Below are 19,514 nucleotides of genomic sequence, written 5' to 3' on the forward strand. Positions count from 1 at the left end.
AGGGTTGTTTGCAGAATTTAACCGGGCCTGCATAATACCAGCTTGCATTGAAAACTGTGGGAGCTACAGTATGTGAGCTTGCACACCATCTGGAGCCAAAACATGCTCAATCACACATCCATGCACAAGTGTGGTTTTGTTCATGTAAGAGCATCTTTAAACTGAATTACAGCTGAAATGCATTTAACATTAACTTTTATAAATATTGTGTTAAATAGCTCCTCTGGGATGGTGGTTCTGGAGAGCAGCATGGCTCTATTCAATTTTAATGAATCAGTGCCCATTTCTGTTAAAGTCTTTGGCTTTGCTGATCTTGAATATTTGTGCTTAAGGAAGAGCTTCACATTTTGGCATTTATGAATATTTGGCTTAGTGTTGGCAGTTAGAAGAGGAAAAAAGGACACAACTCCCATGTTTGTGTATGAAGCTGGAGGTGTTTAACTTAGTGTAAAGAGTGGAAACAAGGGGAAACAGCTAGTCTGGCTCCCCCAAAAGCTGAAAAACTTCCCCCAACAACACCCGTCAAGCTGAGTGCTATATCTCATTTAGTTAACAACTCTTGTTGTTTTTACATTTCTGTTCGTGTAGAGATTTATTATGCATAGTCTAGCACTAATGGGTTAGTAGTACTAGTTGACAATTAGCTTTGCATAAGCAATAGGTTAAACTACAGTAGGAAAAAAAACACATTAAGTGTTTATAGTTGAACTAAACAGTAAAAGAAAAGCAAAAGGCGGAAGGCTATTGGTAAAAGCTATAATATACTAAATTACTGCACTTCATGTATATTACTCTTTATATATTAGAATAAAAAAGAATACTGCAAACTGTTCTAATCAAGTAGAAACAGTGCAGTGTACAGTGTAGGAATGTCAGAACTGAAGTGAAGGAAGAACAATCACTGACAGAATAAACAGATACAGTAAATCTTGGCTTTAATGTTGCACTAGTGAAGGCGAGCTGGCCTGGGAGTTATGATACACTGTTTTTAGAAGAAAAGAATGTAGCTTCTCACTGTGGAGATCTCACCTCTTGTTCTTTGCATTTTACTCATGAGGTATTGATCGACTGATGTTTTAGGTACTAATCTGAAATATGAGCTGCGTTACATGGGAATCTTCAAAGCTGTTTTGAATTGAGTCAAACACAGAAAACACAAAACAGAACTTTTTTGCATCAATAGTTGAAAATCCTTCCAACTCTTATTTCCCATTCTTTCATTTGTAAGAAATCCCAGCATAATGGCTTTTACTTGGATAAATATCAGAAGCAACCTTCATAAGAAAGATTAAATGTCCTCGAAATGCGCTACATTCACATACGACTATGGTGAAGCCAGTGTTAATAAGAAATTGATTCTGAATACCATTATTACCCACAAAGCAACAGTACATATAAGAGGGACCTTTTATCCAAGTCTAGGTAATATTTATTATTTATATTTATTTTTTATTGTAGAAGAACCTACTAGCACAATAATGTAGATTACAGTAGCATATGGAACCCTTCAAGACTAATAACTTTCTTTCTTTTAATTTCTTTCTGATGTTTAGTGCTGATGAGACATTTGGATGTTGTGGTAGACCTGTGGGTTATTGCTTACAAGGTTTATCCTCATCTCTGCTCTTTGGAGCTTGTTGGTCATGTCAATGGGTTTTTCAAACCTCTAACAAAGTTTCTGTCATCAGCTGTTGTTGCTGACTTGGACTATATGTATACACCTTTTTTTTTTTTTTTTAGGACATTACAAGTTGCTGTATTGGCTTTGCCTAATGTTTGCGTGATGCCTCTCATTGATTTTCCCTCTTTTCTTAAATTCAGAATGCCTTGCTTTTCCCCAGTAGACCAATCTGTTCATTTTCATTTATAATTATAATATAATAAACAATACAGAGTAGTCATGAATGAAGTGCTAACGTTTGCTAACCAAAAGCAATTTGCAAGGAGGTGGTTGGGTTGTATAACGGGTGTACAATGCACTGTCATACCCCAGACCCAAGTTCAAATTAAAAATCCTGTGTGATTAATTTTCACAAAAAACATAGTTTGGATAAGGGTAGAGAAAGTTCATAGTTTTGTTTAAAGTTTGGGAAACACTTGTATGTGAAATGACTGTCCCTATTAGGCCTGACCTGAGTCATTTCATAAATAGTAATTAGTTTGCATATTTTGCACTTTTATCCCAAGTGCTTTACAGTGATGCCTTACATTATGACACACTGACGGCAGCATCTGCCATGCAAGATGCTCTTCTAATCCACCCGGACCAACTTAGAGTTCAGAATCTTTCCCAAGGACACTTCACTATGTAGTTAGGAGGAAGCAGGGGTCAAACCCCTGACCCGGTGGCCCATGGAGAACTGCTACACATACTGAACTGCATCCATCCCTAACCTTAACCAAGTCCAACTGTAAAAAAAAAAAAACTGCACAAAATGCAGAGTACAGTTACTCATGGTGGAAAAGTCAAGGTATCATCACATCATTAGGACTCATATTGTCCCGAGAGGGCCCAGTAATAAGTCTGCAAATTCGACAAATTAAGAAACTACCAAAACAACCAACAAAAAAAATAATTATTTTTTTTGCATCAATAGTTGAAAATCCTTCCAATTCTTATGTCAGTAAACTGTAATCCAAAAACATACAACACCAGCATGTTTTCACTCCAAAGGAAGTGGATTCTCCTTAACATAAGATATACCCAGGGAATCTGAGGTGGGCAAGGATGAAATATGATGCTTATTTTAGATCTTTATTTGTGTCTGTGCATTGGAATTGTAGATTTATTGAATGTGTCTCTTTTATTACAGTGAAAACTGTTGTCTTTTTTTTCTGAAGTGTTTTTCAGAGCACAGTGCAAAATAAATAAGTGAACAAATTTGGTTTTAATATTCACATATTATATGTATTTTTTTTTTACATTCTCTGTGTCCATTAATCTATTTGAACTGGTTAAAGACTCTGTGAACATAACACAAACAACAAAGTTCATGTAACTCCCTTATGTGAACACTACTCCATATGTCATCCATCACAAGGGCTGCTTTTTCCAGCACTTTTTAAGAGGAGTTCAACAGTGGGAAGGCCAGTCTCGTTTTTCCTCAGTAAAAGGGCTATGAAACGGTCGTTTGACATACCTTAGGTTGATGGATCACCTTCATCAGGCCACAGGCTGAAAGTGAGAAAGTATTTTATAATTGCACCTTACCTTTGATTCAGTGGGGACTTTTAATTGCACTCTTTTATTGCACTGCACTGGCAGCGTTCAAGGTTGCATTGTCAGTCAAAGAAAGTGCAAAAGATTCCTCTTTAAGCAGTGCTACCTGGTAAAAGGATATTGTTTTACATAGCCAATATCTGGCCCATGCAGTTTCTCAGGCTTTATAGAGGTTATTACTAGCATTCTCTAACTAAAATGCCACTTTAAAAAAGATAGCCCAGAATACTTTAGCAAAACCCTTCAAACAGATATAGTCTGTTTGATATAATGTATGCATCAATGCAGTGCTTATTTATTGTTTTGCTCCCATCTATTTTTCCTAAACAAATAACAGAAGAAAAACAATTCTGAAGATCAATTGGAAATGCCATTTCTTTTGACTTTTTTTTTTGCCTAATATTGTGTTCATGTTGACCAATTTCTGTTTCAGAGAGAGTGCTTTTGTATTTTTCAGGTTACTCTAACCAGTAGAATGAAGAGTGACATATCCATCCCACCACTGTCCTTTTCAGTCAACACAAAAGATGCAGGAATTACAGCTGAGAACAGGTAATATTTTTTTACAATGCTGTGCCAGTCTTATCCATAGCTGTCTCCATTTTAAGGTACTTTCTCTTTCACGATTTTCTATTAATGTTTCTCACAAATGTACTAGCACTGTACAAAGATCCCATCAAACTGTCATCGGTTAAACAGTCATCAAAAGCAATAATTTAATTCCTGAGCAAAGCAGGAGAACAATAAAATGAACTAACTATATGATGCTGATCTTCATTTGCTGAAAAAACAACAGATGATAAGTTGAGAAAAGTTTTGGTAGTGGTCCTTTTGTAACATGTCTTCACAAGCGGTTACATGAAGGGATTATATTAAATATTATAAAGAAAACAGATGTTTCAATTGTGATGTTATATTAGCCTACTTGATTCCACAAAATTTTCAAGAAATGTGAAGCTCAATAGAATATTTCTATTTGAATACCTCATATTTAGATTCAGTGTTATCCTGCCATGTTATAATATCCAGGTTACGTTTATCTGTTTATCGTTTTTCTTCTGCTGTTCTTCCAGCAATGAGTTGTTGTATTTTGGTTTTTTACTTGCTACAATTTGCCGAGGATTCATGATGGCACAAGCAGCATGTGCCATTTTGTGTGCCGAATTTAAATGGAATGGAAATCGCTTGCACCCAGCACAATCCAGCACAGTGTTAGTCAGGCTGGAGAGAACACCCATAAAGTTAACAGCTAACAAGCCATCTAACCCAAAATGTATATGAAATTTGTAATCCAAATTACATTTGTAATTGACAAAATAGTGAGTGGCTGCATTTAAACTGCCAAAGCTACAACATTTTTAAGGGCCTTCTGCATTTGTTCACCTGTTTTAGTTGTTTGTCAGGTTTGTTCATTCTGTTCCTCCACTAACTTCGCTCCCTGTCTTTCTCTTCATTACAAAAACACAGTACTCTGTTACACCTCCTACACCTCCTGTTTCCAGTTCCATTTTAGTCTACACAGCACTGGACTCTTGTCATAGTTCATTGCAATTTTCTTCTAATTAACCTCTTCTTCAATTTAACTGTTTTTCTAGTTTGTTTGGCTGATTCTGTGTCTGTCCTAACTGCTTGCTGATTACTAACAATGTTTTATCAGATTATATTCTAAATTAATTTGCTATTCCATATATTCGTCTTTTTTCTCAGAACCTGCTGCCTACATTACCCATGATGCACTTGGCCCAGCGACCGTGACATCATCTTGTGTTTTTCCAGCTCCCACTGGAAAAAGGTTTTACACAGCTTACCATGAGCAGTTGTACCAAATTCCCAGTCTAAATTATACAAATATTGACAAATCAATGGAAAAACAGCCTTTTATAACTCAGCTAGGGCCTGTAAATCTAACAAGTACAGAATAAAAGCTTATACACAACTGTCAGCAAAATACTACATTAGGATATCAATTGCTTTTGTCATGCAAATGTAAACAATTTCTCTACAGACTGAAGCGCCCTAAACACAAAAATAAATTATCTAACTTTAACATCAAGGCCCCTTATGTTTCAGTTTTCCCACTGTGCAATTTGATTAAAAAAAAGGTGTGAACACGATACCAAGATCGGAGTTGGCAAGAGAGAAAAAGAGGCAGACAGTAAAAGAGTGAGAGAGAGAGAGCGAGAGAGAGAGAGAGAAAGAGAGAGAGAGCACCCTCTGTCCCTAAGAGATCTATAAATACACTGAAAGCATTAAACCCTAAAAGCATTACAATTACTCTGTCCTCTGGGTGGGGGAGCTGTCTGCTGCTCTTTCACAAGACCACCAGCCACTGAAACACTGAATGTTTAAAGAGAAAACACCCTGGACTTAAGTTTGTCTGCAATTTCTTCATCAATTTTTGTGGCTAAAACCAAGATGTAGCTGGTTATTGACTGGTAGATATGGTCTCCGAGGGGGCCACATATTAGGAAGTTAACTGAGGGAACTGAGATTAGGGGACTGTAAATTCAGAAAGTCTCAGCTGTGATTTAGATTCACATTAGTTAAACCTTAAATATTCCCACTGATTGGCTATGCAGCCTTAGGAGGGAATTTCAAGTCTCATTTGGCAGTTTAAGTCTTATGAGATGAACCCTCAGTTTTCCCACACAGACATCTGGGTGGCTGGTCCCCAGCTCCCTGTGTGGACTCGACTGGGAGGCCTTACTCAATTAAGATCCAACTGCTGCTGCCGACTTGACAGGCTCTTACATTTTTCTGTGGCAGCCGCTGAGCTGCAGGCAACAGATTAGAAAGTGAATGGTATTTCTCTGTGGATGATGAATCCTCCCTGACGACTGTCCCTCTCTGCTGTCACCCCTTATCCCTGCTTCGCCGTCTCATCTTCCTCTCCCTTCTATGTGCATCATTGTCCTTCTGTTCTTCTTCCACACATCATGCTATGCATCAACAGCCTAACTAAAGATAAAGAAGTGCGCTTGACACAGACTTGCCAGAAAATACTGTTACCTAACATCCTATTAAAATATTTTTCTATATATTGTGTTTTTTCAATAATGACATATGGTTACATTTAAGTGATTTTAAATTTACACTGAAAGTTCTTAGTGGAGTACTTTAGGTAAGTGTTTAAGCATGTACTTTTATATTTCAACTTGAGTTAAGACTTTAAACAGTATTTCTAGTTGTAATAGAGCACTTTTTAGGCAAACACTTGCACTTGAGTATTGAACTTGTGTACTTCTACCACGTCTGACATCAGTGATCCTTTTTTTTTTTTTTTAAAAAAAGCAAAAACTATTATTTGTAAAATAAAGGAAGATGATAGTGATGGCTGAAGCATGTGTTTCCAGTGGACACAGATCACATCCTAAAACCTGTACTTAAATGGACAATGAGCAAAAGAAACACTGGAACAGCAAAACAAATGACCTGGGAAGGGGGAGCTCAATGTGTAGCCAGAAATAGGGAATTTTGTAGAGAGCTTTTTGTGTCCTTGTTGTGACTTTCTTTAATCCTTTTCACCCCCTCTGGGAGGAAAAGGATTAAGTCCAAAAACACTGGATCCTACTCTTCTCATAAAGCGAATTGATACCTGCCTTTCATTTCACACCGCTATCACTTTAAAGTAGTATACCTCTATATAACCCCGTTGATGACTTTGAAAAATTTTCATCAACATAGAGGACAATTATAGCAAGAAAACCCCACAGATTGGGCAAGAAGGTTACATTTCATTACTAAGAAACAGCTAATGGTCATATAAGACAATATCTATGACAAGAAAGAGGCATTTATTGATATATTTCGCTTTCCATACAATAAAGGGAACAAAATGTCAATAGGTTCGAATCCTGGTCTCCTGTGGAAAAATCCTGGGTCTTGTTATAACATTTTTAACTTTAACGTGTTAAAATTATTATTATCTAATAATCATTATTTAAAAAATAATAAAAAATAATTAGGAAAAAAATATATTTTGTTGAAAATGCCCTTATTTCAATGTGAGATGATAAAATTGGTCTGTACAAACCCTATAGCAAGTAGATCCGAAAGTTAGCCTGCTGGTTTCTCAGGACAAACTGTAATGACTTATACAAACTGTAATGAATATAGAATTTTACCATTAAAACATAATGACAACTGAATTTATTGCTGTTATTGTTAAACTTCAGTAAGTTTGAAATCTGGAAAGTTTGAGTTATTCTCAGGGACCATGGTGCAGTACAGTGCTGCACACCAGAGAAGTCTGTCTACTGAAAGTTTTATTAAAGAATGAAAAGATTTCCTTTTTTATTATTGTCAGGTGTTTATTTTCAGTGCATCAGTATTGAGCAGGGCTTACTATTTTATTTTAGGTTTTATTTGATAAACACTTAAGTGGTAAGGAAAGATTATGTGTTAGAAAATGTGCTGCATGTGTGAGGCCATTTTGAATGAAACCACTCATGTAGGATCATTCCAGTTAACAAGGCTGAGCTGTGGTGCAGTACAGTACATATCAGTTCATGCTGTGATATATACAGTATGTTACCTAGAGCCAATCTCAGACAAAGTGTTGTTGAATACAGTTGTATAAAGTAACTGCGCAGTGTAATTTTAGCTCATTCTTCATAAATCTTCGAAATCTACCAGATTATTTGGATGTGCAGCCTTCTTCAAATCTATTTATGGGTTTTTAATGATATTTAACGCTGGAGACTGGGAAACGTGGTAAAAAAATCACCTTTATGTTTTTAATCCATTCCTGAGTTGACTTTGGTTTGGCACATTTACATATGCTAAAACACCAATGGTTCCACATTTGAGCTAAGAACCTGACCGAGTTTAGTGTGAAGTTCGTCAATAACCATTATGCTGTTTACAGAGATTAATAGCCTACACATCTGTACATGAGATTCTGCAATACAGCAAAGCAGGTAGGTACACTAACATATACAACTAACATAAGACTAACATAGATATATAGATAGATAGATAGATAGATAGATAGATAGATAGATAGATAGATATAAATATAGATATATAGATACACTATATTGCCAAAAGTATTCGCTCACTCATCCAAATAAATTAATTCAGGTGCACAAAGCAAGGTCCATAAAGACATGGATGAGTGAGTATGGTGTGGAACAACTTGACTGGCCTGCACAGAGTCCTGACCTCAACCTGATAGAACACCTTTGGGATGAATTAGAGCGAAGACTGCAAGCACTGTGTGTTATGTATTTCATAAACACACTCCTAAACCTCGTGGAAAGCCTTCTCAGAAGAGTTGAAGCTGTTATGGCTGCAAAGGGTGGGCCGACGTCATATTAAACCCTATGGATTAAGAATGGGATGTCACTAAAGTTCATATGGGTCTAAAGGCAAATGAGCGAATACTTTTGGCACTATATAGTGTATATATCCCTGTCATGAGACAGATATTCTCTTATACAGTATAATGCCCTAAATATTTAACTTTGTTACATACTTTAAGGATAGTACTCGACAGAACAAAGTCAGGAAATTATAGTGTCCTATCATCCCTACCCCTGAAATCATGATGCTACTCTTCATTGCATTAACATCAATGTCTGAGCCATATTGAGAGCAAACCCTTAGCAACTGTTGAAGATCAGCACTAAATGGACAAAAACAATCACCAAAATGTCTGCAAATGATCAATGATGATAGAGTCACGAACCCTACATCCTGCCCCACAGCCAATCAAAAAATTGAACAAATCGTTCATATAAAAAGAAAGGGACATAAAAAACTGAAGGGAGACAACCCCAAGTTACTCCATTTCACATACATGGAGTGGTGGGCATACCAAAAAGCCAAAATTCTAAAAAATAATTTTGGAACCCCTCTATTATATAACCTATAAAATAACTTTTTATGATTCACACAGTCAAAACATAAAAAAATTGTAGAATTATGCCTATTATACAATTCTAATATCTCCTTCTGGGCAAAAATACACATCTCTGTGTCAAGTTTGCATTTAAAATCAATAACTGTGGCTGCCAGTGACTCTAAATAAAAGTTTTGCAAAAGCAAAGTTGAATGCACTGTACCACCAACCAATTTGTTTGCGCAGATCTCAGCACCAGTAGTCAGGTAATTTAGGACGCATAAATGTGTTCCTCTGTAAAACTAAGAGGTGCGGTATATCTTTGGATCTGTGTAGCTCGTCCCAGTGCTCCTGTACATCCAGGTCCATGTGCAATGCTACTGCTGAAAAAAAGAACATTTTGTGATTGCTAATTAACAGCGTGAAATCTAAAGATTTCTCTAAGTGCACTGAGTCCTGCAAAAAAATTATTCCGTTATGAGTGGATCTATGTTTTTCTTGTAAACACATCTTGGAATACCCATACCAATGCTTACTTTGATGATGAAGAAAAAAATCTTAAACTTGCACACATGCATTGCCAACTGGTTTATAGATGCACTCTTTAAGTCTGAACACTTCAGCCTGGCTTTAGCTGTAGAGCTTCAAACTCCCCTGAGGAAAGATGGAGAGCCTCTGGCAGAACAAAACAGAAAGAGGAGAGCAAAACAAGGAAAGACAGAGCAGAAAAGGTTATTTTCTGTCTCCTCTGCTCCTTAAGTCAACTTTTTCTACCTGCTAGAGATAAAAAATGTTCTTCTGAATGTCTACTTCCCTGACAGAATGACATACTTTAGAAGAAACCCCAAACCAAAGATATTCCTAAGACCTAAATATCCTTTACTGCTAACGTATCTCTTATTCCGCTGTGTATCTATGCTGACCTCTAAACCCTAAATCCTTTTCTTTCATGCAATGGTGCCAGAAACTGTAAAAAAGACACAGTAAATAGGACAAAATATTCATATTTATGTTCCTTTTCTGATCACATAAAGCCTGGAACTGTAGAGCCAGGCTTTATGAGATTGGGTGAATAGTAAATTAGATGTATATCCTCACCAATATATGCTAAGGAGGATGTTGCTGCAACATTAAAAGCAGCAGAAGAAGGTGAAAAAAATGTCCTAATTTTGATTCCTTATGAAGATTTAATGTGTTAGGCTGGCAGAGAATGACATGTTGACAGATGGAGGGATAATTTCTGTCTTGTCTCTCCTCAGAGGAGTTAATTGGTTTCAAGAAAATTGAGTCACGGATAAGGAGTGAGGGTGTTAGAAAAGGTACAACAAGAGAGTGCATGAGCAATGAGGAGGGGGCGATGGCCACAGAAGAGGATGACAGACATTCGGGAGCGTGTGAAGAGCCATGGAAAGAAACCATTTAGAAAACAGCAGGAAAGGGAAAAGTGTAGCTGATAGAGAAGAGAAAGTGAGAGGAGGGACAGAAGGGGTTACCCTCCCGGAAGTCCTAACAGTTTCCATTTGTCAACAGAGCTCTGACTTTGAAGCCCTTAATCTCCAGTGGCACGTTTTACAGGTCCAGGCAGAGAAAACACACACACACACAGAAAAACACACGTATATTCAAACATACCATACATAGTGATATCTCCTTAGAATAGAGAGGAATACACACCAAGAACCACAAAAACCTACTCAGATGCATCTGGTCACAAATCACCCACACTCATCATTCTCAAGTCCTCGTCTAATTATATAAGCAGTGGCTCCTTATGTAAGATGCTTCCCCTACGACTGACGATCCATAATGCATGAAGTGTTGTATTTGGTTCATGGTGACACATTGTACCTTCCTCCACAGCCTTGCTGTATCTGGGCAGACCAGAAGAAAAGACCAAGAAGAAGAAGAAGAAGCAGAATGATGGTCAACCATATAAAGCTAATTTAAACCCTATTTGATGGCTAAAGGGCTCCATTGGTGTTTGTGCACATTCCTAATGGAAACCAGCTAATTTGGTTTAATGCCTTTTTACTCATTGAGCCCAAGTTTTTAACATTTGAATGTGTAGTCTTAAACTCCTCAGGTACTATCCCATCTCCATAAGAACGGTCTATTCTGTTTTTCAGAACAGTGTGGAAAAAAATTGCTGTGTTAATAGAAAAATTGTTCAGCAACAAACTGACTGAACCCTTACATCACAGTAACAACGAGAAGGAAATAATAATGTAATACTCTTCAAACTCTGTCACATTACTTGGGACTAGCTCATATCCTTCTCTCTGAGACAGACCCTCTGAGTTTGTTTGCACTTGATTGAAAAACCAGTGAGCTTTATGTTAACTTTATGCAGCCTATTTCTAAAAAATCTCTCTCTCTCTCTCTATATATATATATATATTTAGGAAGATTTAGAAATGAACACTAATTTATTACATCTTACAATAAACTTTCTTACCTTTTAAGTAAAGTTTTTACTTCAAGTGCCATTGCAGGTGTGTAGTGTGCTGAGATGCTTATTTCTCGAAGCTTTTTCCAGCACTATTTTCATACTTTGATTTGAACAAGAAAATTGAGGTAAAGTCCCAAAAGAACAACACCATAGTATGTGTACTGGTTTGGCTGAACAGTGGCAATAAGCAATTGATTACATTAGGAGGGAACAAGCTGGAAAAAGAAATAAAAGGAGTACTGAGAGAGAGAAACAAAACACAAAAATACATAACATGGAACATTTCATATCCAATATTTCAGGTCTAGATTTTATACACAAATACACCAAGAGGTTGTTTAAATTATATATCAAACATATTCAAACTAATTTATTCCATGAAACTGCTTGTACTTCTGCTAGTTTAGTAGAAAGTAATATACGCTGTGGTGCTTGTTGTTAATATTTGCTGAAGATTCTCTTACCTTTGTAAGGCTGTGTCAATTCTCTATCACCCATATAAGTGTGATATGACTCTCACCTTCTATTTATGTAACAGCAATTTAACAGACAGTCTGGAGATATTACAGAATCTCAGACACCATCAGCAAACTGTCGGCTTTGGTGTCTTTCCACACCCTTCTAGGTCAGAGATGATGGAAGCATTTTTGCTTGTTTTTGGCATTAAATGTGGTTTAAGTACATCATTTGCCTGTCAGTCCACCGATTTGGTTCATCCAACACTATTGGATGCATTTCTCTGGTACAGACCTTCAGGTTTCTTCCAGTAACCTTGTCTGCAGTTTGTGTTTGGTGCCAATTAGCAAAATGAATTTAATGTTGTGCCTGTGCAAAATAAGCATGTTAGTGTTATACAGGATGCTATAGTAATACTGTGAGCATGGCTGCTATCTTGTTGTTGTATTGTGTTTCTTCTAATGCAAATATTATTATTTTTTATTAATATTATTTTTTGGTCTTTTCGGTTTATCCCGTGAGTTCAGGGTCTCCACAGCAGATCATTGCCCGGATGTTGATTTGGCACAGTTTTTACTGGATTCCCTTCCTGACGCAACCCTCCCCAATTTCTACTGGGCTTGGACTGGCACTGCACAGCTGAGAATGGGAATGGGCTGTTAGGGGTTCAGTTGCCAGAGACACTTCTACATATAGCTGCCGGGGATCAAACCACTGACCCTGTGGACTGTGAACGACTGCCTTACCAAGCAAAGCTACAGCCGCCCCCTCTAATGCAAATATTATAAAGAACCCAATACAAATATGTTGAAGCTCCTTTGGAAATGCCCCGTGAGAGACTGAATCTAAACAGAGTTGACATTAGTAATATGTCTAAAATGATACTCCAAGAAATAACTCTATTATTGATTTCATTACTACATTAAATTATTATCTACCGTAAGCACAAGATGGATGACAATAGTACAAATCCACAAAGTTTCACAATCAATATTCATCCCCTCTAACAAATCCTCTTTGTAATGAATGTAGATAAAATTCTCATGCTCTGCTGTTTTATACCATCTTAATAGTATTTTAATTCTAGTTTGAAATGGCAAGAGACACATAACACTCTTGATTTAAGATGGCACTGAATCATTGACTAGTGCTTGGCCAAATATAATGCAGGAAGGAAAATCATCAGAGAAGGAGATTATTGAGTCGTAAGTTCTGTAATGATCCTCTGAGAATGTCCCCACATAATGTTGAAGTCTGATTTTAAATACATTGCATAAGGAAGTGTTTGCAAAAAAAGTAGAAGAGTACAAAAGTATTTCAGAGAATAAGTGATGAGAGGTAGACAGGTTGGAATGGCCATGGTAACTAAAAGGCTGCCACTGCCCACCACGGAGATAATAGAAAGATACCACACACACCATCTGCACTTGCAGCCAATACAGATATGAACAGAACTGCAGCAGGATCAGCAGCACCATTCAGATTTCTCTCAACAGCAGAATTGCTTATAACGACACACACAACAGATGAAGATGAATGTGGAAACCTCTCACGCCTCCTCCTGTACTGTAGTTTCCTGACCAAAATGACGGACCGAGAGGGGCGAGGCGCACAGACAAAGAGCATGGTCAATTATTCACATCTTGCTGCAATCCATTACACTGCATTTATTATACATCATATGGCCAGCGACATGCCATGCAAGCCTGAGCAGCTACTCTCCCCTGCCGGAGTCAGAGATGCTTCCTGCAATATATCACATAAAACTAATACATTGGCACTGACAGAAGTGAGGTGGTGAACACACAGGCGAGCCCACACACTGACAGACACACACAGACACACACACACACACACACACACACACAGAAGCTCTAACAGACATAAATATAGAACTCTCCTTTCTTTCTGTCTCTTCATCATCTTGGAAAGTGACAAAACATGATGTAAAGCTTCTGTCAGCTCCCTCACTGCAGACACAAAGGTAAAAACACTACCATGGAGAAGACGCACACACACATCAATACATATCACACAATCACCAGCGCACATCATCACAGACATGGGTCCTGCAACACACTAACTAAAGTACACATACATTGTCCACTGTCTAGTCCACTGTCTAGAGTTTTATCCTGTTAGATATTTTGCTCTGTGATGATAACAAGGGTTAGCGTTTTGACTCAATGAAAATGTCATTGTGTCAGTCCATCATTTTGGTCCTGGTGAAAATAGTTGAGCAATACCTGGATGGTTTACAGATAGTCCACAGTAGATGAAGTATACTGATGGATTACTGATCTCTGACTTTTCCTTTAACACTTATTTTAGGTAAATGTCTTAACAACTATTGTTAGATTGCTGTAGAATTTCATGATGCCCATGGTTGAAGTTATTATGCCCCTGAAGTTGACTTTAATGAAATATGACAACTATTGAATGGAATACTGTGCCATTTGGAACAGACTTTCATGATCGTTTGTATTAATTTCATTCTCCTGATCTTCTGTCTATAGTGGCACCATCCGACCACAATATCAATTTGTATAACATTTTGATTTATGACCAAATACATTCACACTAATCACATCTTGATTGCCATTGTGTTTAGTGTGAATTAATGAAGATTAGCATGCTAACATGCAGTTACCTTCAAAAGCAGTATACCAATTAAACCTCAGCATGTCAACATTGTCAGTGTGAGTGTGTTAGTATATTTTTGTAAGCAATTAGTGTGACAATAGACTTCAGTCTATGGATTTTCAGCCTCATACCCTGTGGCTGAGTGAACAGCTTTATTCTCTCAGTGCTGGTCGATTAGCTGATGCTCTCAACCCACAAGAAAGACTTTACAGGTACATTACAGCAGGAAAACAAGGGTCTGTAATCAACCCCCCCAACTCCTGGAGTGTCTCTATTGAAAAGCACCACCTGTACAATTGGTACGACTGTTATGTTAATAGATTGCTATGTTCCAGACACTTAAATGTCATCTTTTTAAGACACCCTTTCGTAGTTGCATCTGCTGAAATGAATACATTTAAAAAGACTCATCTTTGTCTAGTCTTTGTTATTTTACTGATTGGGAAAGTCTGAAACACATCTAGGCTAATTAGTTTTTCATCTTTTTAAGTCATGCTCAACAGTGACTGGCTGTGACCACAAAGGTTAGTACACATGGAGTAAACGTTCCACATCGCATTGATGCAAAGCTGTTGGAATTCACTACACATGCATCAAGGAAATGATGTGCAGCAAAACAGTTTTCCAAATATTTTAACACATCTTTATTATTGTGCATTATTCTTATAGCTGTGTTTCAGGAATCCTTTCGCCTTGATCACATGATTGAGTGGATGGTTAAGGATGTGTTGAAAAGACTGAGTATGACAACTGTGCACCACATAACAAAATGACAGCTAATGTAGAATCAGAGTAATTTAGGGTGAAGCTTTAGAGCAAACTCACTTCCATACTGGTGAGATTACAGCGGTGAGTCCCAGCAAACCAGCCACTGTTGGAACACTGGTCAATGTCCACATCCTGCAGGTTCACATCCACACGTACAACACCCCTGCCAGAGGGAAAGAAAGGAGACAAAGAGGAAGGAAAATAGGACCAAAAAAGGAGAAGTAATAATAACATAAGTGGACAGTGAGAAACAAAATAATGGAATGATGAGAATAAATAAAATCCGAGCAAAAAAATTTAAGTAGAAATGATAGTTATAAATGATGATGGGAAAGAAAGAGAAACACAGTGCATAACAATATAAGAGAAGCACAAAGGAATGTGTGAGACAAACCACAATTGAGAGACAGTGAGGTTGTACACATGAGGCAAGAGAGAGATGGAAAAAGAGGGTAAAGGGTGATAAAATTGCACAGGGTTAAGCAAATTAGTGTAAGGGAGATGAGGAAGGAGAAGGAAGTGGAGTCAGAAAGAAAATCAAAAAGAACAGTAAGAGCAATGCTCAGGGGAAGTGAGGTCAGAAGTGGAGAAATCAGAGAAAGGCAGAGTGGCAATGAAGAGGAGTGCGAAAAGAAAGTAAGAGTGATGGAGGTGATTAATGAAGAAAGAGAAGAAGAGCGGGAGATAAAGGTAAAAGATAAAATTAAACACTTGTTTTGTTACTTTTTGCCAGACATAGCAGCACACAGAGACATGCACCTCATATAAGGATTGTATGTTTTTTGTCCACAATAGGATGAGCTGCCAGATGAAAGTACCTCAAGCTTTCTCCTTATTAAAACTTACTAAATCAAACATTTCCTCACATAAAAAAGAACAAAAGGTTTGTTTGAACCCCTATTCTAGTCAAGAACTACAGCAATTCAACAAATATTGACCAAGTAAGGGCTGTTTTTGTTATCAGCATATTAACATGCTTGTCTGTCTCCTTCACAGCCTCAGCTACTGATCTGCCTGAGGACAAGTTAAATCAGTTCATTAAAACATTTTAACTTCCTAAAATAGTTAAAGGCAGTTGTGCATTAATGTGGGACTGGTTTTAAATATTCAGTGCAGTAGTAAAGTAGTAATTTACAGCAGTGGGACTGTGTGTGTGAGATTGACACAAAATGAACTATAGAACCCTTGTTCGTAGTATTGAAAGAACAGTGTGACCCATTGATGTGATTTTAATAGTTTTGGAACAACAATGGAGCACTGTGGCACAGAGAAATAAGCTTTATTGGGTTTTGGCTAGACATGAACGTTTGGATAACTTTCTTACCTGTGTGTTTTTGTTGTAGTTCACCAGAGGAAAGACGGTATACCTGCAGTTTCTTGAAATGTTTGCTTCTGAAACTTCTAGTAAATGGTTTTCTTTTTTGTGTGTATGCGTGTTACAGCATATTAATTAATTTATACATGCAGTGTGTTCACTAAGTACTATGGGCAACATTGCAGAGGTTTCTTCTTCTAAGGTTAAAATAAAAATCCTAAATCCTAAAAAGACCTAAACATTACTGCAAGAAGTTGGTGCCGTTTTAGGTTTAATGTATAAAGACTCTGTAAAGGTCAAATACAGTTCATGGATGGGACTGTAATAAAGGATCAGAGAAAAACAGACAAGGACTTCCACTTAAGCCGTTGCCATGTACTGCATCCTACACTGAGCCAAGCCCAGCATATACGTGTCTCTCTTACAAAAACACATAAAGCATGATAAAGATCCACATGCACCCTCTTCCCCCTCCTCAGCCCTGTGTGTTTTTTTTGGACGAAGCTGACATTTGTTACCTTCATCTACCTGCTGGGAAGTGAGGCAACCAACCGTGGAGAAAGGCTTTGGGTGTCACAAAGCAAATTTAGAGCGAGAACACGCACTACTTTTGGGCTATTTAGACTGGTGTAGCTGTTGGTGATATTCTCTCAGATCATGTTTAGGGATGATTGATGCATTTTTACCAGCACATCCTTCTCTCTAACACTAGCTTCCTCACTGACAGAGCTGTGTTGTGATGTTGTTGTAACTCCAACATCAGACTTAGCTGAGACTGTGATGGTGATGTCATCTGTTTCTTTGCAACCATTCTCAACAACACTGTTGTGGCTCTAATTTACAGAAGAGATAATGGAACTTATAGCCCCTTTAGCTGCTGTAGCTTCAAATCTGTTTGAGCCTTGCAGACAGAAATAATCACATCACATTTCACAGCAGGCTCCCTGCCCCTGTAACTCTGTTTCTAATCTACAACTGTCATTTACAATTTGATTAGATTTACATAACCCAAAGATCTGTCTTTATTCTCGTCTAGCTTAGAAGGACAGCGAGGAAAAAGACAAAAGATGAGAAAGACCTTGTTCTGAGAAATAAAGAGGGAGACACAGTGGACCTGATTCCATCATAAACACTAGCTTATGCTTCTCGTTCCAGAGCCAAACAACCTTCTATTTTTAGAAATGTCATCACAGAACTGAAGTGGAAGAACCCACACTAAAGTTGCAGGCCACTACTCAACATTCAAAAAGTAGAGTGAGGAGAGAAACCGCATTCATCTGGCTGTATAGCGGTGCCAAGCTCTGTATTCAGCTACAGGGTACATCTTTCTGGTCTTACAGTGAATAACCACTTTATTATTTTCCCTCCTGACTTGACTTCTCCCCTGGCTCCCTCTGCTGACTGTGCCAAACACTATTTCACACATGACAGTTCATTGCTGGAATTGAACTTTTTGCCAAAACATTTCCAACTGCAGGTCTAATTACTAGCTTTTTGAACAGCTTTGCACAATCTTCACCTAGAGAGGGAGCTTGTTCAGTTGTCTTGGAGATTGATTTTCAAACATGCAAGCTCGGTTACATTTTTAGCATTTTCTAATGTGCAGTTTTGTAAAAGAAAGCTCCAGAAATAAATAGTAAGTGAGAAGTTTTAACTTGAGCATACAAGCATTTTCTTTCTCCTCCCTTATGAAAATTCACAAACAGGATTTGATGCATGTAAAAAAAGTATCCTTTTCACAACTCATCGAATTCAAAAATGTCATTACCCTTTTAAACAATATTGAGTGAGCTTTAAAAGTCAGATGCTTAATTATGAATTCCCTGAAATCCCTGAACTCATTTAATGACACTTAATGACACTCAGATGCTTTTGACAGCTGACACTAGAAAAGCTTCCATTTTTCTCAACATGTTAAACATCCTCATCACTCTGACTCTGATCAAACACATTCTGTGGTAACTATGGATTCTGTACATCAATAACAACAGCCATGATTATTCCCTAAAAGTCCAGAGCAGCTTCTGGCTACGTCACAAGTTCCATAATGACTGTCCCTGGAGAAGGTAGTGATGCAGCACTTTACTCAGGGACATGTCAACAGGGCAGATGCTGCCAACTGGAGGCTTAAATCACTTGCAAGACACTGCTTATAAACCACTGAACAAGATTATGTCAGTTCTTCCAAATTAAATGCCACCCAAAATCGGTTTGTCCAATTCTTTATAATTATGGTACAGTTTTCTAAAGTTTTTACTAGAAGTGTATGAATAAATAAATGTATTTTTGGTACTGTACATTTATAGATTTAAAAAATGTTGGCTGAACCTTCTCTGTTTATTTGGGATTTCCTGAAGATTTGCTAAAGCAGCTATCTGATAGTATTGAACTACACATTTTGTGTGATACTTTTGTTCTCAGACTGATGTCAACACTAAGTGCACCTGAAATTCAGAGTGGCTTCACATTGCAGTTGTTGACCTCTCATTGTTTATTCATGATTTAATTGATCTTATAGACACTCTTTAACTGGAGCTTTGAAATATGAGATCCTTGGATAGTTTAATGCACCTAACTGCTGTCTACACACACACACACACACACACACACACACACACACACACACACACACACACACACACACACACACACACACACACACACACAGAGAGATGCCAGCTTGTATAGATCACCAACACTGTGTGTGGCTGCAGCAGTAGAGATGCACAGATGTGCTTTGACAGGGGTGCATATTAAATAGGGAAGGTTTACCTGCTTCTATGAAGCTTTACTTTCACCATCTGTTTCTTGAATGGAGACA

At 37.6% G+C, this 19,514-nt stretch overlaps 1 protein-coding gene across 1 annotated transcript in view; it reads right to left on the bottom strand.

Annotated features, from left to right (window-relative positions):
- Window positions 1–19,514, bottom strand: part of gpr158b (G protein-coupled receptor 158b) — a 60,241-nt gene that overhangs the window by 37,647 nt on the left and 3,080 nt on the right. The window contains exon 2 of the mRNA XM_067474928.1: window positions 15,436–15,541. Within this exon, the coding sequence (XP_067331029.1) occupies window positions 15,436–15,541 (106 nt within the window). The remainder of the gene's footprint in view (window positions 1–15,435; window positions 15,542–19,514) is intronic.

This window comes from Channa argus, chromosome 14 (genome assembly GCF_033026475.1).
Source record: "Channa argus isolate prfri chromosome 14, Channa argus male v1.0, whole genome shotgun sequence".
Taxonomy (NCBI): Eukaryota; Metazoa; Chordata; class Actinopteri; order Anabantiformes; family Channidae; genus Channa; species Channa argus.